This window comes from Manacus candei, unplaced genomic scaffold (genome assembly GCF_025592945.1).
Source record: "Manacus candei isolate 608988 ecotype Guabito, Panama unplaced genomic scaffold, ASM2559294v1 h1tg000047l, whole genome shotgun sequence".
NCBI lineage: Eukaryota > Metazoa > Chordata > Aves > Passeriformes > Pipridae > Manacus > Manacus candei.
Genome location: NW_026138095.1, coordinates 11,483,877 through 11,503,319, shown reverse-complemented (window position 1 = coordinate 11,503,319; position 19,443 = coordinate 11,483,877). Strand labels below are relative to the sequence as shown.

At 48.1% G+C, this 19,443-nt stretch overlaps 2 protein-coding genes across 3 annotated transcripts in view; one reads left to right on the top strand and one right to left on the bottom strand.

The window, feature by feature from the left end:
• The window catches only part of SHISA6 (shisa family member 6), a 448,298-nt gene that overhangs the window by 96,275 nt on the left and 332,580 nt on the right, over nt 1-19,443 (bottom strand). The gene's annotated exons all lie outside the window — the stretch shown is intronic.
• DNAH9 (dynein axonemal heavy chain 9) overlaps nt 1-19,443 on the top strand; it is a 188,690-nt gene that overhangs the window by 124,642 nt on the left and 44,605 nt on the right. For both annotated transcript variants that reach the window (XM_051797453.1, XM_051797454.1), the window contains 2 exons: nt 9,521-9,714; nt 16,388-16,536. In XM_051797453.1, the coding sequence (XP_051653413.1) occupies nt 9,521-9,714; nt 16,388-16,536 (343 nt within the window). The remainder of the gene's footprint in view (nt 1-9,520; nt 9,715-16,387; nt 16,537-19,443) is intronic.

The following is a 19,443-nucleotide window of genomic DNA, read 5'->3' as shown; positions in this document are numbered from 1 at the left end:
ATATTTTGATTTTCAGTTTTGCTGTTCATTGGTGATAACCCAGCTGGGACTTATGACAGCCAAATCCAGGGAATTTTTCAGGAATACACAAGTACCACCTTTCAGTGTCATTGGGGATCCATGTCCAGCTTCTGGTTCTGGTTGTGTATCCCCAGTTTGCTGAGGAGCATGGAAGAGTGAAGAGGAAAGATGGAGGCTTGGGGAGAACAGCCTGACTTTGCAAGGCCAACTCTCGAACCCACTTGAACAACCTTTGCAGGGAAAAGAAAATGTGGGGAAAATGCCAACATGAACCTGGCTGGGAATCATCTCAGGTAAAATGAGGCAAATTTGGTGAGTGGTTATAAACAACTAGAATACAAAGATTATGACTAAATCTCATTTCTGTCCCTGACCTTTCCTGTACTGGCAGGAGGGAACTGAAGCCGTTGTTTTCTGATTTATGATATAGGTTTTGCTGGAAATTTTCCAAGGAAAGGTAGTGAGATCCAACCCATCACTCCTGAGACTGTTTCTGGTGTGCAGCCACAGGGTGTGTGCATGTTGTGATGCTCTAGGAAGGATCCTGCAGATAAACGGGGTGTTTTTGTATACAGTGCCATGTTGTGGCACTACATACCTTTGAACCCCAGTAGAATTCAGAAGCAGCAAGGAGGAGTTCAAAGGGAGACAGGGACATTCAGTGCCATGAGCTTGTCAATCAACTTTTATGAGAGAAATGAGGAGGGTCAAAATAAAATTTTTACGTTGAGAGGTGATTGACATTTGACAAATCCATCAAATCTTTATTTTCACCTTTGGTGGAGATTTTTCTTATCAGTTAAATTATTCAGGTGGTGCAGCTAAACAGAAAATAACACCTTCAGTGAATGAATAATACAACCCAAAACCTAGGATGGGAGAGATGGCAAATAATCCATCACCTGCTGCATTAATCCTTCTAGTTAACAGTAGTATTCAAATGGAGCAATTCATCTGCCTGTATGTCTCCTTCCTGAATGATCTAATCTATCAATGGAAGCCAGGTGCAGGTCTGACTTCCCATTCCTCCAGGAGCTGTCACTCTCCAGCTGTGGGGATGCTGGTTTTCCTAAAGACTTTTGGTCCAGCTGCAGAAAATGAAGGAAAGAAGTTATGAATATTCACAGGAACCTTTATTAGCAGTGCAAATAGACAGTGTGAAACCTTTTACAAAGTGTTTGGGAGATCATAGAATCACAGAGTCTTTAAGGTTGGAAAAGACATCCAAGATCATCAAGTCCAACCTGTGACCAACAGCCACATGGCCACTAAACCATATAACAAAGTGCCACATCCACTCATTTTTTGAACACCTCCAGGGATAGTGACTCCACCACCTCCTTGGGCAGGCCCTTCCAGTGCTTAACCACTCTTCCAGTGAAGAAATTTTTCTTAATATCCAACCTGAACCTCACCTGGCACAACTTGAGTCCATTTCCCCCTCTCCTATCACTGGTTGCCTGGGAGAAGACATCAACCCCACCTCCCCACAACCTCCTCTCAGATTGCTGTGCAGGAGGTTGTCCCCAAGCCTCTGACATTGCTGCAGCTGCTCTGCTTTAACCCTGGGGCAAAAGTTCACCCAAGAGCTGCTTCAAACTCCTCAAGCCCATGGACTCCTCAAGCTGCGGGGCTGGGCTGTGGTGGGACCTTCCCACACGTGCCTGGGAGCTGTGTCACTCTGGTTGGGGAAGCTCTGGAACACACAGCCAAGCCATGGGGACATGGCAGAGCTCAGATGCTTTGTGTTACTGGGGTGATTACAGAATCACAGAATCAACCAGGTTGGAAAAGACCTCTGAGATCATCCAGTCCAACCCCTGACCCAACCCCACCTTGTCACCCAGACCATGGCACTGATGCCACATCCAGGCTCTGCTCAAACCCCTCCAGGGACGGGGACTGCACCCCCTCCCTGGGCAGCCCATTCCAAGGGCTGATCCTGGCTTTTCAAGAGCTGGTCTATCCCTGTCATGGGAGGGAGTGGGGGCCTTTAGACAAAGTTTATTAAAGCCCTGCTGTTTAGTCATGAGGTGCAGAAAGGATCCTCTTCTCAGAGAGGAGCCTGGGGGTGGCTGAGTCCAATCTGAGCCCCAGATTTTGTCAACCGTTTAATTTTATTTAATCACTTTGTCCCACAGGCTTTAGTGATGGCAAACTGAGAACACTGATATAAAATGAATCATTTATTATTACAGATGATCAGAGAAAAGATCTTAATCGGAATTATTTATTACACAATATAAAAGTTAAAACTACCAGTAGTATAGTGCAAGATAGGACAGTCCACTACATTGAAGTGATTGCAATCTCACAACAGCTACAGGATGGACAAGGGATCAGACCCAGCCAGCACGGGTTTGGGAGGGGCAGGTCCTGTCTGACCAACCTGATCTCCTTTTATGATCAGGTGACCCACCTGGTGGAGGAGGGGAAGGCTGTGGATGTGTCTGCCTGGACTTCAGTAAAGCCTTGGACACCATCTCCCATGGCACATCCCTGGAAAAGGCTTGGCCAGGGGCACTGTGCTGGGTTAGGAACTGGCTGGAGGGCCGGGCCCAGAGAGTGGTGGGGAATGGAGCTGCATCCAGTTGGGATCTGGTCACCAGTGGTGTCCCCAGGGATCAGTGTTGGGCCCAGTTGTATTTAATATCTTTATTGATGATGAGGGAATTGAGTCCATCATCAGCAAATTTTCGGATGACACTAATTTGGGGGGGAGTGTTGATCAGCTGGAAGGCAGGAGGGCTCTGCAGAGGGACCTGGACAGGCTGATTCCAAGGGGATGAGGTTCAAGCAGGCCAAGGGCCGGGTCCTGCACTTTGGCCACAGCAACCCCCGGCAGCTCCCCGGGCTGGGGACAGAGTGGCTGGAGAGCAGCCAGGCAGGAAGGGAGCTGGGAGTGGGGATGGACAGAAGCTGAACAGGAGCCAGAGTGTGTCCAGGTGGCCAAGAGGGCCAGTGGATCCTGGCCTGGACCAGGAAGAGTGTGACAGCAGGAGCAGGGAAGTGATTCTTGCCATGGACTCAGCACTGGTGAGGCCACCCCTGGAGTGCTGTGTCCAGCTCTGGGCCCCTCAGCTCAGGAAGGCCATGGAGGGGCTGGAGCAGGTCCAGAGGAGAGCAACGAGGCTGGGGAAGGGTCTGGAGCACAAGTGCTGTGAGGAGAGGCTGAGGGAGCTGGGGGGGCTCAGCCTGGAGAAGAGGAGGCTCAGGGGAGACCTTCTCACTCTCTGCAACTCCCTGACAGGAGGGGGCAGCTGGGAGGGTTGGGCTCTTGTCCCAGGAAGCAGCAATAGGACAAGAGGGCTGGGTCTTCAGCTGTACCAGGGGAGGTTTAGGTTGGATATTAGGAAAAAATTTTTTCCAGAGAGTGCTCAGCCCTTGGAATGGGCTGCCCAGGGAGGGGGTGGAGTCACCGTCCCTGGAGGTTTTTAAGGTGAGACTGGATGTGGCATCAGTGCCATGGGCTGGTCACCGTGGCAGTGTTGGCTCAAGGGTTGGACTTGATGATCTCAGAGGTCTTTTCCAACCCAGTTGATTCTATGATTATTGAAGCAATTATATTAAAGCTGGCAAAAAGAAATAATTATTAATTAGAGATGGATGTAACTCACCCAGACCAACTGTCTTGAGGAGATCTCTTTCTTTCTACCTCCAGGAGTGACCCTGGGGGACGTCCCCAGCCAAGGGGGGAATCTCCACTCACAGACCCCAGGAAGGGTTATGTCAGAAGAACCTGACTGGATGTAAGAGGACTGGACTTTTATAGTACAAAGTGATTGACTACCAGTCAGAGATTTGCAGGCCAGCTCCCAGCTTATCTGTCACATCCTGCTTCCGAAAGCAGGTGGTGTGTTTGTAATTTGGTGAATCAGGCTGGTTTTAGCACAGTTTAACATCAAAACCCACACCCTGGCACTGCCAGGAACTCCACACAGAGAGCTGGCATTGTTTGCATTCTCTGATTGCATTTTAGGTCTTATGGGGTAGAACATCCTACCCCAATCCCCCACTATGTGCCCATGGCTTCTGGGGCCACCCCTGCTCACAGCAACCCTCGGGGCAGGTGCCAGTGCCCTTCCAGAAGAAGATCAGGGTCAGTTGATCTCAGGGTCAGTTGATCTCAGGATCAGTTGATCTCAGGGTCAGTTGGTCTCAGGATCAGTTGATCTCAGGATCAGTTGATCTCAGGGTCAGTTGCCCAGAGCACCGTGAACTTCTCATTTGTGGCTACTGCTCTGCTTAAAAACTGTGTAACACAATTCATAAAACTACAGCTCCTTAATTGTGCAAATGAAATAGTGAGTAACTGTCAGGATTTAATCATCTCACAGATTATTAAAACTGTGAGAATATTAAATATAATTTTTTCCAGTGTTGTGTAATTTTTATAGGGGGACATTTGATGTTCAGCATGTTCCATATACACCTCATTTTTTTTAAATAGAGGGGTAACTTTTTAAAAGAAAAGCAAGATATACAAGGGACCAAGACCGAAAATGCAGACCAGGTATAACCTGAAGCCTCAAAATTAAGGGTAGCTTTTACAAACCCCCTCACATTCCTTTATTTCGATTTCATTACGTCTTTTAAAAACCAGTCTTATGGCTGCTGAGGAAGTAAGTTGATGTTAGGAGTGTTCTGGCAGCACTGGTTTTACTTGCTCTGGATTATTTTCCATGCTCTTTGTGCATGTGTGCTGTTCAGGGCACAGCAATGAGGTGATTTTGTCCTGCCTTGCCCCAGAGCTGTTCTCCAGTCCTATGGCTCTGGGGCAGAGGGTTTGAACTATGGATATATTGTAAAATAAAAGGCAATTTTTTTTTTTTTTTAAGGAATAAATTCCTTTAGAACCAAAGAGAAGAAAATATGGAAATAATATAATTATTTATTCGGATTTTTTAAGAAATTATGATGCAACACCTTAACTTGAGGCCAGTTTGACCAGATGGTGTCCTTAGAACAGTTCCCTTCAGTGACAAGAGCAAGCATTTTTTTCCAATAAATTTACAAAACCTTGTTGTGCTGTGTCTGGCACAAGGAAATAACTTGTGTGGAGTAGCAACCTTGGAGTTGTTCTTTTCTCTAAAGCCTCAGCCCATGCTCTGGGTTCTGAGGGTTTCATCTCCTCCTTGTCCCCCCCAGGTGTGTCTTTCCAAAGATCCCTGTTCCCTGTGGCACTTCCCTGACTCAGGGCTGTGTGTCAGGGACCCTCCTGTGTTGCTCTGTGATGGAAACCAGGATTCCTGTCCCGAAGCCAATGTTGTGTTCCCTCCAGCTGTGGGAGAATGAGAGAACTTTGCATGTGTGAAGGTGTGAACCCACAGAGCTGCTGCTGCCCCAGCTCCAAATTAACTGGTTCTGACAGAGAGAAACTGTCAAGGAAACCTGAAGTGACAAAGCAACTTGTCTGTGATTCAATGAATGAAAACCCATTTTCTCTGAGAAAACAATGCTCCTTGCCCTGATGGTGTGAAGAGCCCTATTTTGCTGGCAAAGTCTCATTTTGAGATATAAACTCAAGCCCCTCCTGCTTCCAGCCATCAGAGATGATCTTGGAGTGGGTTGCAAAGGCAGGAATGGAGTCCTCCAATCCTTTGGATCATATTTCATTTTGTCCAATGTTTTTTGTCTCTCTCAATTTCCATGACAACTCTAAGTGACAAATGTACTGTTCATTATGTGGACAAAAATAGCCACATTGCACAGGTTCCCATCTGCTGCCCCAACGTGCCATTCCTGCTTGGAAACAGTGATGTGTCAGTGTTGGACTAAGTTTCCTGGAAAAATTCCCAGCAGAGGTATTGAAAAGCAATTAATATTCACAGATTGAGATAGCTTTCACTCCACTGGCTTTTAAATAGCAGCATCTCTTATTAATACCATCACTCTTAATAAATGCAATTAAAATTGTTGACTAATGACAATTTTATTGTTAATTTCTATAATACAGACTTTTTACTTGCAATTAGAGCTTTCTTGATTTTGCAACGTGTTGTTCAGGGAGAGAGGGATACTATCATCCCTGATTACATGTCTGTCATTTGATAAGAAAAAAGCAATTTTTTGGAGTCTCCCTTGTTAACATCAACCAAGAGACTTCTCGAAGCAGCAGCAGCCAAAGTTCTGAAGAGATATTTTAAATGAATCACGTCAAAAGTCGACAGTGATGTTTTATATAAGCACTTGCACTGAGAATCCACTGAATTCAACATTTACCATTGTGTTGTGCTCTGCTCTGAGAGGTGCATTTATTGCTGCAAGGACCAGGGCTTGGCAGATCAGAATATTCCATCATTCCTGGGAATTTCAGTTTCTCCTGTTCTGTGCTCTGGTTTCTGATTTTTCACAGAAAGCAGGGTAAGGCACTAGATTTGGAGCAAGTTCATCTGACATTTCTCCATGTTAGTGCTGATCCTCACTTGGAAAAAACAGCTGTTGAATCACTGTTTTTCCCACACTCTTCCCGACTACATTCTCCAGTTCTCTGGGAGCTTGGCATGGGAATGGGCAGTGCCAGGCTGAGTCAGTCTGAGCTGTAGCACTGCAAACACTCTGTGCCTTTGGTGGAGGTACTGATGGAATAGTGCCTTTGGGCAAGGCTTGATTTGTTGCAGAAGCATTTTTGGTGATACCTCCAAGTTCTTCTCTGGCCCTGGAGCACAGGAGTGAGGAAAGGTGGGGAGGTTTGTCCAACTATGAGAGGACAGAGCCAAACTCTCCATGTTTTGGGCAGTGTAATAATGGTTGTAGCCAGGTGGGGGTCAGTCTCTTCTCCCAGGTAACAAGTGACAGGACAAGAGTTGCACCAGGGGAGATTTATATTGAATATTAGGGGAGAAAAAAATCAATTAGAGGGTTATCAAGCCCTGGAACAGGCTGCCCAGGGACGTGGTGGAGTCACCATCCCTGGAAGGGTTCAGAAACATGTGGATGTGGCACTTGAGGACGTGGTTTAATGGTGAAAGTGGTGTCAACCACGGCGAACTGCAGGTTGGGAGATTCTGCTTGAACATATGAAAAGGTGAATTCTCTTCTTCACTGTAAGGACAGTGCAGGTCTAGAGCAGAGCATCCAGAGGGGCTGAGACAATGTCATCTTGGAGGGCAGCATTTTGGTAGACAAAGACATGACTGTCCCTCTCTCTATCACTGGCCACAGGCCCAGCCCAGCGTGGCCTGGACCCCTCCTGAGATTTCTTCCAACCATTGCTGGTGATGGGAGTGGAGATACAGCAAATGTCCTGGGCCATGGCACCCACTGGGAACAGCTCTGCAACCTCTTTGTCTGCAGACATTCTACCTGGAAACAGGTTGCCCAGAGAAGCTGTGGCTGCCCCATCCCTGGCAGTGTTCAAGGCCAGGTTGGACAGGGTTTGGAGCAACCTGGGATAGTGGAAGGTGTCTCTGGCAGAGGATTGGAACAAGATGATCTTGAAGGTCCCTTCCAACCCAAACCATTTTTGAATCTATGAATTCACTGCTAAAAACATGAACTCATTTGTTATCAGAAGCCCCTTTTTCTGACTTCTTCCTTCTCTCTCTTCACTCTTCTGTGACTAAATTCAATCTGTTAGAAAGACCAAATTTTACAGTGCTTGTCTTCTCATTGGGAACCCTCTTCTAGAGGAAAAGCAGGGTTTTTTTAAAGCAGGGTGGCCTTCAGTGTGTTCTGCCTGGTTTGGAAGAGCAGCGTATGCAAGGCCATCTCTCACACCTCTGCCAGGGCACTTGGGTGCCTTTCAGAGCCCTGTGCAAGGCTGTGGTTGTTCAGTTGATCTGAGCAAGGTGTGACACCAGCATTTTTTCAGGAGCTCTCATCTGAAGCTGTATGGGCTGTGAGCTGGAGCACTGGGGGTGTGGGACACCTCTGCCCATCGAGAAGCTTCTGCTTCTCTCTGACTGTGCCCTTCTGTTCCTGTAGAAAACAGCTCAGTCACTGTCTTTTGTCCTTCACTTGTCCACTCACAGCTTTGGATTATGCAAACCACTCTGGAGATGTTTGTTTCAGTGAGAATTTTACTTGAAATCCAGAAGAACCTTCTGAGCCGTGCAGTGTGTTCTGCCACCACTTGTATGAGAGAGAATTGGATTCTGTACTTCTCTGCATAACATTTATAGTTACCACTTTCTAACTACAAAATCTAACTAACTAATTTTCGTTGTAATAACTTATAATTTATTGACTGCCTTGCACAGCTGGTTTTGGGGGCATTCTTCAGCTGCCTGTTTCTGCTGCAGACTTGTAGCACTGAGTAACTTAATCGCTGTGTGTGTTTGGCAAATATAAACCTGAGGATTTGGTTTCACTGTGTTTGTTGGGATTCCTGGCCCTGTGGTCACCAGGGCTGTGTGGGGAAGGCTCAGTGCCTTGGTGTCACAGAGTGTGTGCACCAGACTATGCAGATAGAGAGGGATGTGCATGGGGAACAGGGAGAGAAAAACAACTGGATAGAGATGACCTGACTCATGGCAGGGAGTTGGAGTGGGATGGTCTTTAAGGTCCCTTCCAACCCAAACCATTCTGTGATTCTATAAAGATAATTAATATTCCAACTGTGAAATCCTTAAAAAAAATGGTTTTGGTGAGCTAGGTATGTTTGAGTCTGTTTAGCTTTGGATGCTGAGCACCCTGGATACCAAAGCACATTTTCCATCAGCTCTTGTGGATTTTGCTGCACAATTCTCCTTGTTTCTGTGGAAGCAATGAGGAGATTGTGGATGTGCAGCTCACGGGAATGTCAGCAATATGCTCTTCTTCCAGACATGGGCTCTAAATTTCCAGCTCCCATCCAAATCAGGGATTTCTGGGATAACAGTCACTCAGAAGTGCTTGTCAGCTGAGATTCTTCAGATCTGGTTTCCAAACAGAAGAGGAGATTTATTTGCTCTCTGGGAAATGGAGGACTACATGGTAGTTGATGCCAGAATGTTTCCTCCTTTCCTGTGCTGTCCTTTCCAAGCATCCATGTCTGTGGTGCCAGGCAGGGGCCTGGATAATGTGTGTGGCTGCCCTGGCTGGGGAGGGGCACTGCAGAGATGTGGGTGAGGGCGCCAGGCAGGGCCATGTTAGGTACTGCCTGACTTTAGAGCTGATGTTCTGAGGGCAGCCTAGAGAGAAGGCCTTCTACAAGAATGAAAAAGCCCTCAGTCCTCCTGCCCTGTGGCCTTGCAAATGGGCTGTGTTTATTCCTGGTCCTCTGATCGTGTGCTGACCACAGAGTTGGGAGAAGGAGAATGGTCAAAGTCTGGTCTCAGGCATGGACTCTTGGGGATAGTCCTGCTCAGGGCTAAGAGTTGTGCTTGAAGCTCCTTGTGGGTTCCTTCCCACTCAGCATATTCTGTGCTTCTGGGGTCCTGGTGGGTTTCTGATTGTGCTTCCGAGACTCCAGCTCTGACCCTTCTGGTGGAGGAAAACCTGAGCAGTCCTTAATGTTAGTTAAACAATTTAGAGGCAAGTAGGATTGTTCTTCTTGACCTCCCTTGATTTTTTCCAGGCTCTCTCATCCATGGAGGAATTCAGAAACCTGGATCGGGATATTGAAGGGTCTGCAAAAAGGTGGAAGAAATTTATTGAATCTGAGTGTCCTGAGAGGGAGAAGTTCCCCCAGGAGTGGAAGAACAAGTCGTCCCTGCAGCGCCTGTGCATCCTGAGGGCCCTGCGACCCGACCGCGTCACCTGTGCCCTCAGGTGGGACAGCACTGCCCCAGGGCTCCTCCTGCCCAGGGAGGGAAACTCAGGATTGTTGCTTTCTGGGGAACACGAGTAATTCAGGACTATGTTTAGGTTTGTTTATTATAGAATGTGAGTTTTGCAGTATGGTTGATTGTGCAATATGATTCCTGTCAAGGAGTCTGGTGAATGAGCATCATCTTCCTGAGGGTGGGGAGGCCCTGGCACAGGTTGCCCAGAGAAGCTGTGGCTGCCCCATCCCTGGAAGTGTTCAAGGCCAGGTTTGATGGCTCTTGGAGTAACCTGGGCTAATGGAAGGTGTCCCTGCCCTTGGCAGGGAGTGGAATAAGATGAGCTTTTAGATCCCTTCCAACCCAAACTGTTCACAGAATCCCAAAATCACAGAATGTGCTGAGTTGGAAGAGAGCCACAAGGATCATCCAGTCCAACTCCTGGCCATGCACAGGCCCATTCCCTGTGCCCCAGAGGATCAGCCAAACCCTCCTGGAGCTCTGGCAGCCTTGGGGCTGTGCCCACTGCCCTGGGGAGCCTGGGCAGTGCCCAACCAGCCTCTGGGGGAAGAACCTTTGCCTGAGATCCAACCTGAGCCTGCCCTGACACAGCTCCAGCCATTCCCTGGCTGCTGTCCCTGGTCCCCCCAGAGCAGAGCTCAGTCCCTGCCCCTCCTCTGCCCCTGCTCAGGCAGTTGGAACTGCAGTGAGGTCTCCCCTCAGTCTCCTCCAGCTGAACACACCAAGTGCCCTCAGTGTCTTCACACGGCTTCAGATCAAAGCCCTTCCCCATCTTCATTCCTTCCTTTGGACACTCAGAATTGTTCTGTGATTCCATGATCTCTGAACTCTGTAAGACAATCAACAACCATATCATTTATTTGCAATTTCTTGTTTAGGGGATCTCACCTCCAGATCAGCAGTAGGATGGGGCAGTGTCACTGGCAATGGGTGAGGAGCAGAGAGGCCAAGTCAGAAATGAGCATCACCTTACAGGTGTTACACATCTACTGGAGTCTTTGGGTGATCAACACATGGTTTAGAGTTCAATAACATTGATTTTAGTTCCTTTTTGGCTGTGCCTTAGACACCAGAATAAAGTGTAGAAGTAAAGGAAAGTCTTAGAGACGTTTTCCCTCGTTTTTTTTTTTTTCCCCTGTAAAGTGCAAAATTTATGTGCTGCTGGTTCTGAATCTTGTAGCTGTAAATTATGTAGTGGAGGTAACTAGGCAAGGCTAAACTTCCCCAAGGTATGCAAAAGCAACACACTTGTTCCAGGAGAAACTAAAGGTCTTTCACTCCAGTAGGAGCTGTTTTTTCCTCCTCTGTCCTGGTAGTCAGTGTTTTGACATTTCTCGAATGTCTCATGCTCCTGCCTCTCAAATAGTTTATATTACTGCACCACATGGCATGGGAGTGTAGCAGGGTTATTACTCAGTGTATGAACTAGATCTCTTTGTGCTTTAGAGTTCACAGGAAAATGCAGACAAGACGGAGTGAAGTCTCCCTATGGTCAATGTTATTATGTTTTACTAGCATAAATACTATAATTTATCATAATCATAATAATCTGAACCATCTTTTTCATGTCTTACTCTTATGACTGGATTCTCCATGTGTCTCTCAGCTGGAAATATTGGTTGTTTAGCTTGGGTAAAATAAGCTCATGTTTTTCTGAAATTTTAAGTGCATATTTAATTAAGCAAGTTTAATTTATTTCCTTCTTACTCACACAGCTCGGAAATAACTGGAACATCAAATTTCAGCCCCTTTCATATCTCTCTTTTATGAAAAGGGAATCCAGTTCAAAAGCTTGGATGTTTTTAGGATCTGGGCACGTCAAGCTTTTCTCTTTGCACAGGAGTATTTAGATGAGTTTTATGTTTTGTTTCTTATCTAGGAGTAAGTGAGAACACAAATATGTGCAAACAGTAACAATTCACAGCACCTTCCCCAAGACTTGGGCGATGGGACTAAAATTCTTCTTGAAATATCTTTATTGATGATTTAGATGAGGGGGTTGAGTCCACCATCAGCAGATTTGCAGATGACACTAAGTTGGGGGGGAGTGTCAATCAACTGGAAGGCAGGAGGGCTCAGCAGAGGGAGAGCTGGGCTGATTCCAAGGGGATGAGGTTCAACCAGACCAAGTGCTGGGTCCTACACTTTGGCCACAGCAACCCCCAGCAACCCCACGGGCTGGGACAGAGTGGCTGGAGAGCAGCCAGGCAGGAAGGGAGCTGAGAGTGTGGATTGGCAGGAAGCTGAACAGGAGCCAGAGTGTGCCCAGGGGGACAAGAAGGCCAATGGATCCTGGCCTGGACCAGGAACAGGGTGGCCAACAGGTCCAAGGAAGTGATTCTTGCCATGGACTCAGCACTGGTGAGGCCACCCCTGGAGTGCTGTGTCCAGTTCTGGGCCCTCAGCTCAGGAAGGCCATGGAGGGGCTGGAGCAGGTCCAGAGAAGAGCAACGAGGTTGGGGAAGGGACTGGAGCACACGTGCTGTGAGGAGAGGCTGAGGGAGCTGGGGCTGTTCAGCCTGGAGAAGAGGAGGCTCAGGGGAGACCTTCTCACTCTCTGCAACTCCCTGACAGGAGGGGGGAGCCAGGGGGGATTGGTCTCTTTTCCCAGGCAACCATCTGCAAGACAAGAGGGCTGGGTCTTCAGCTGTGCCAGGGGAGGTTTAGGTTGGACATTAGAAAGAATTTCTTTGCAGAGAGGGTGCTCAGCCATTGGAATGGGCTGCCCAGGGAGGGGGTGGATTCTCCGTCCCTGGAGGTTTTTAAGGTGAGACTGGATGTGGCATCAGTGCCGTGGGCTGGTCACCACGGCGGGGTTGGCTCAAGGGTTGGACTTGATGATCTCAGAGGTCCCTTCCAACCCAGCTGATTCTAATATTCTATGATTCTATGATTCTATGACTTCACCCTCCACATTGCTCCTGCAGCCAGTGGTGGTTCAAGACCGTGTGTGTTAATAAATTCATCGAGTTTAGAAACCTGCAGTGCCATTGGATCCCAGAGGGTGTTTTGCCGTTCTCAACTTGCAGATCTCTTCCTTCTGTTATCAGTTATATCAGTCAGTATATCAATATATCAATCTGCCAACATTCAATGCCTCACTGGTGATCAATGAACATCATGAATAGTCCAAACCTTCCTGTCTCTTGATGCCAATTAGTGCCCCAAAGAAGGCACGGAGGAACTGCTCAGAGGCAGAATTTTCAGTCTATAAGCAGGAGGTCTTTATTTATGGCCGAGGAGCAGCTGGGGAGCAGCCAGGTCGCCCTGGACAACCTGCTCAGCTCGAGTAACTTACAACTGAGCTTTTTATACACTTTTTGGTAAGCAATTACATCACATTTTATGAATATTCATTATATTGCAACATCTACTTTTAATATTCATAACAGGCGGAGTTGAGGCGGAGTTTGAGGCGTGGTCTCTAATTTGGGAAGAACTTTGGTGGTCGATCCTGTTCTTCATCATCATGAACTCTGTGTCCTTTCACCATCATCTTCATAAACTTTTGAACCTTCCCTAATTTGGATAGTTTCCTTGTGCCTTTGGCAGGGATTTCCAGTGTCTGGCAGAAGTTCCTGATTTCTTGGCTCATCTCTTTTCTTATCTCCTTTTGTTTCCCTTCTTTATGTCCTTTTTTGTGTGTGCTAACATTTTTAGTTCTTTCTGTCCACGCTTATGTTCTTTCATGTCAGTGTTCTGTATTCTAATGAATTTATTGCCTCCACTATTTCTTAACACTAAGTTCTCTATGCCTTTGCTTAAGGCCTGCATTTGGTGTTTAACTCTCTAATTCTTGTAGTGCTCTACTAAATTCGCTTTCCAGGTTTTACCTGGCTTCACTCTCCAGGGGTCCTGACAAGTACTTGAATGCATTTTAGGAGTCAAGGAGTAACTTGGTAACCTAAACACATGTGGACAGAGATATTTTAGGTGCCTTACATCATTTTCAGCTGCTGTTCATAAAGGTTTAAGACCCCCTAAGTCCCATGTCATATGTGCCAGCTCCATGGTGATAGTGTAGGAAGTTCTTTGGGATTTAAAATGATCCACCTCTGTACAGGCTTCTTACATTTCTCTGCCTAGGAAGTTGGGTTTTTCAGCCTCCCTTCACAGCAGATCTCTGGGATATTTGCAGAGTCTGTTTCCTTCCCTGAGCCTAAGGAGTCGTCAGGAGAAAGCACTCTTACCCCAGCTCATTCCTTAGAGCTTCGGTGCCAGCACTGCACCAGGAACCATCATTTCCTCAAGAAGGATTTTCCACTGTAAATACCTGTTTCATCCCCCAATCTTAGTGAAGAACATCAGCAAAAAGCCTCTTACAAGACCTTGTGCTCCCCCTCTTCCACATCCATGATGGGGTCAGACCAGTCCAGCAGCCACAGGCAAGGTATTACTTGGTCATCGTGAAGTCCTTTCAAAGGCACTGGTACTTCTGCCTTAGTAGGGACAGACCTTGGAAACAGAGCAGCAGGACTGAGGGCTCTGATAGCTGGTGCCTCCAGCCGTGGTTAACACACTGACATATACTCCTGGGATATGGGATGGTGGGCAGCTGGGGCTTGTGTACCATGGGAGACCTGACAGCTAGCCCTTTGTCTGGGGATATTTGCTTTTACTGCTGGCACCATTTCTCAAATCCTGTTGGTGATAGAGTGACCCAGCCCTGTGGAGACATTGCTTGAAAGACACCACATGTGGGGACTGCTCCAGTCCTGTCTGAGGGAAGAGATTGAGCCATTAGAGAGTGTCCAAAGGAGGGAAGGAGGATGGGGAAGGGCCTTGATTTGAAGCCGTGGGAGGACACTGAGGGCACTTGGTGTGTTCAGCTGGAGGAGACTGAGGGGAGACCTCACTGCAGCTCCAGTTGCCTCAGGAGGGGCAGAGGAGGGGCAGGGACTGAGCTCTGCTCTGGGGGGACCAGGGACAGCAGCCAGGGAATGGCTGGAGCTGTGTCAGGGCAGGCTCAGGTTGGATCTCAGGCAAAGGTTCTTCCCCCAGAGGCTGGTTGGGCACTGCCCAGGCTCCCCAGGGCAGTGGGCACAGCCCCAAGGCTGCCAGAGCTCCAGGAGGGTTTGGCTGATGCTCTGGGGCACAGGGGGTGACTCTGGGGACGGGCCTGTGCAGGGCTGAGGGTTGGACTCGATGATCCTTGTGGGACCCTTCCAGCTCAGCACATTCTGTGGCTCTGTGAGGGCAGCCCTCCCTCTCCTGCACGTGTGGTCCCACTTCAAAGCCTCCCACTCAACTTCAGTTGTGTTTTCCAGTCCCCAAGGCATCATTTCATAGAGATGTCAAACAAGGATGTTGTGGCTCTTGGGGATCCGATGGACTTTGTTAAATTTTGTGAACTGGAGCTTCCCAGCAGCAATTTAGCAAATCTTGACCCAGAACAGAAAAATCTACTTGAAAGAGGTACCAAAAAAAGTGGAAGCTTTTTCTTTTGCAATCCCTTAGGCATTTCTATTCCAGCTGCCTTTCACCAGTCCTTGAAGGAGGCTCTCAGCTCTCTTAGAAGGAATTTGGCTGCCTTCAAAAAGCCTGACTCATGTATCTACTCTCCAGCAGCATTCCTGGGGTTTGAATACAACATTCCTACCTTTGAATGAATGTTCAGTGTATCCTCTTTTGCTAAAGCAGTGATGTGGGAAGCTCACTCTGGGGGAATGTTCTCTGTACGCTGTTTTCTGTTCAGGCAGCTGCTGTGGAGCTGAACCTTTTTCTGTTCACTCCATTGTGTTTTTCCTTGTGACTCTCATGCCAAGGCTGCACACACCAGGTATTCTTGGAGATCTTCTCTTTTAGCTTTCCAGATCAAAGTAATTTTGTGAATCATCTGGACTTGTTGTGAGTTGGTGCTTCCTCTGGAAAGCTGCTCGGATTGCAAAGCACTTGGCAGGTTCCTGTACCTTATTTCTTCTCTCTTGAGATACCTGAGTCAGAATCATCCAGTGCTGGTATTGCACTTATCAGTGCAGCCCTGGGCTGGCAGCTCCCACTGTTCTCCCTTCTCACCTCCCTTCTTTTGTCAGGAATTGGGGTGCCAGGTGTCATTCCACCATGCCCACAGTGCCAGGCATTGCTCCTGAGGGATAACGCTGGAAGCCCAGCCTACAGGTCCCCTCTACAATTATTTCATGCCCATTTTCCTCATGTAGTTTCTAATTTATTTGAATCAGCAAAATCACAGCTAATTGAAGCACAGGTGCTGTGAGGAGCAGCTGAGGGAGCTGGGGGGGCTCAGCCTGGAGAAAAGGAGGCTCAGGGGGGACCTTCTCACTCTCTGTAACTCCCTGACAGGAGGGGGGAGCCGGGGGGGGTCGGGCTCTGCTCCTAGTGATGAGACCGGAGAAAATGGCCTCAAATTGCCCCAGGAGAGGTTTTGGTTGGATATTGGGAATTAAAGGGTCATCAAGCCCTGGCACAGGTTGCCTAGAGAAGTGATGGAGTCACCATCCCTGGAAGTGTTCAAAAAAACAAATGGATATGACATGAGGACACTTGCTGAACACGGTGGTGGTGCTGGGGTGATGATAATCTTTGAAGCCTTTTCAAACCTTAGTGAGTCTGTGATTCTGTGATAATTAACTGATTATTTGCAGTGGAATCTGCCTTTTTCTGAACAATAGTAGATGGCAAAACTTTTTTCTCTCTGGCAGAGATTTTGTAGAAGAAAAGCTGGGCAGTAAATATGTGGCTGGGAGATCCCTGGATTTTGCAACAACCTTTGAGGAATCAGGACCTGCAACCCCAATGTTTTTTATCCTGTCCCCAGGAGTGGACCCACTGAAGGATGTGGAGAAACATGGTAAATAAATCCTGTCTCTAGGCATAGCACAGCATTGCTTTTTATCTGCTGCATAATTATCTTAGCATGACACTTCTCTTTTGTTTTGGCTTTTTTTCCTCATCTTTTTGTAGATAATGAAGTAATCTGTTAAAAATAGACAATTGTGAGAACATAGGTTTTTGGGGTTTGTTTTGAATTTTTTTCTTAAAGTATTTTGGATTTTCATCTGAAGTTTAAATTAAACTTGTCTCCTTCCTGCATTGCCTGGATTCCCAGTGTGGTTCACGCCGCACCGATCTCCGGGCTGGGTTTGTACACAAGCCATGATTTACGTCAGAGATATCAAACACACTGTCAGAGAGCTGCTTGTTGCCAAGAAAGGTTGAACCAGAGCACCCTTGAGGTCCCTTCCACCCTGCTCTTCTATGATTTTATGAGAACTAAAAATAAGCAGCAGCTCCCTGTAACAGACTGTGCTTAGTGGCAGAGTTTTCAGTTTTTATCCCCATCCTTCCTGAGTTGGTTTCATTGGGGATGGTCAGATACGAAGCTGTCAGCTGCATCCAAAGCCAAAAGGATTTGTGTTTTCTAGGGAAAAAAAGTAATTCAGGAATATGTTTAGATTTGTTTATTGTAGAATGTGAGTTCTGCAATATGGTTTCCTGTCAAGGAGTTTGGTGAATGAGCATCATCTTCCTGAGGGTGGGGAGGCCCTGGCACAGGTTGCCCAGAGAAGCTGTGGCTGCCCCATCCCTGGAAGCGTCCAAGGCCAGGTTGGACGGGGCTTGGAGCAACCTGGAATCATGGAAGGCATCCCTGCTCATGACAGAGCATGGATGGTCTTGAATAAGATGGTCTTTAGGGTCCCTTCTAACCCAAACTGGTCACAGGATCCTAGAATCCCAGGATATGCTGAGTTGAAAGGAACCCACAAGGATCATCCAGTCCAACCCTCAGCCCTGCACAGGCCCATCCCCAAGAGCCACCCCCTGTGCCCCAGAGGATCAGCCAAACCCTCCTGGAGCTCTGGCAGCCTTGGGGCTGTGCCCACTGCCCTGGGGAGCCTGGGCAGTGCCCAACCAGCCTCTGGGGGAAGAACCTTTGGCTGAGATCCAACCTGAGCCTGCCCTGACACAGCTCCAGCCATTCCCTGGCTGCTGTCCCTGGTCCCCCCAGAGCAGAGCTCAGTCCCTGCCCCTCCTCTGCCCCTGCCCAGGAAGGTGGAACTGCAGTGAGGTCTCCCCTCAGTCTCCTCTTCTCCAGCTGAACACACCAAGTGCCCTCAATGTCCTCACACGCCTTCAAATCAAGGCCCTTCCCCATCCTCCTTCCCTCCTTTGGACACTCTCTAATGGCTCAATCTCTTCCTTCCATTGTGTCCCCCCAGACTGCCCCAGTATTGCAGGTGAAGCTGCCCCAGGGCAGAGCAGAGCAGAGCAGGGATGACTTCCCGGAGAAGGCAGTGACCCCCCCTGTGCACCTCCAGCTGCAGCCACTGCCTGTGCCTTAAAGCTCACCATGTGGAGAATTTATTCTACATCTCAGCTCCACTGTGGAAAAAGTACAGTTTTCAGCCTGAACATCCCTCTGAAGCAGAGGGGAGAGATGCCTTTGGACACTGGGCTGCCCCACATTGCCATTCTGTTCATCAGGTGTCTTTTCTCCTTCCCCAGCAATGTGCTCCACATATATCCAAGCCCATGACTTGGTCTCCAGCCCCGATGCTCCTGGCACTGTGTGAATCACATCCCAGCCACAGCAAAGCTGCTGGCTGCTGTTTAATGGGTTGGTCTCAGGACTAAACACCATCCACGCTGGCAGCCCTATCAGGGACCAGTCCCTCTGAACTCAGCCATCACCCAGGGGATTGGTGTGGGAACACTGACCTGTGGGTTCTTTTTCCTCTCTGGGTCATCCCAAAATAATATTTGAGTCTATCTTTACCCACATGGCCACGAGCAGCTGTCAGAGCTTTTGAAGCCTGGTGCAGCTTCAGCCACAGGCACCTCAGCTCATGGGGAGTTCCTGGGCTGTGCCTTGTGTTTCAGGCTCTTTCTGCCCCCAAACCACATGTCATTATTGGGAATTAAAGGCACCAACCCAAGGAAGCTCCTATAATGGTCCTGGCTTCCCTTCTCTTTCCCTGGGTCATGTTGGTGATCCTGTCTCTCATTGTGTTATTTTCTTGTTTGGGAAATGAAGCACTAAAATCCAACCACAAGTGGCTTAATTGGAATTGTAAAGCTGAGTATAGCTGAGCACCTGGGGTTAGTCAGCCAGAACAGCTACAGCAAGAAAAAGTGGAAAAAAATAACTGTAGTGAAATAACATCATTGCTACAGAGCAGCTGCACTGGCCCTCACTGCCCAGCTGGGGCTGGGCTGGGTTGACTCTTAATATTCCCTCTGTCCTTCATTAGGTTTTATTAAAGTGCAGCTCTGGCCAGATAATCCTTGGGAATGAAAGTTGGCTTCTTCCACATGCTGCTTCTCATAGCACCTTTCCTTGACAACATGGTGAGGGCCCTGCAGCAAACACTGGGGGCTCAAAAAGCTTCCCTACATCCTGGGGCAGCCTGGGTGCCTGACCCCTCCTCTGCAGCCAGCACAGACCCTCTGTTATCCCTCTCAGTCCTGTTCCCATCTAGGAAATGGAAATAACAACTGATATTTCTTATTATTAATCCCCAAGTTTGAGGGAGTGTCCTGCCTTCTGTGATTTGCCCCGTTCCCTCTTGAGTGGCTGGATCTTGAAGGCACAGGAGGAGATTAGAGGCTTTCAAAGTTGGCAGCAATCAGAGATGGTGGGAAAGACAAGTGGAAACTCTAAAAATGGGGAGAGCCGTGTCCCAGGGGGCTGTGGGAAGGCTCAGCAGAGAGCTTGAGTTTGGATGGTTGTTTTCCATCTGTTTCCAACGTTGTAGCA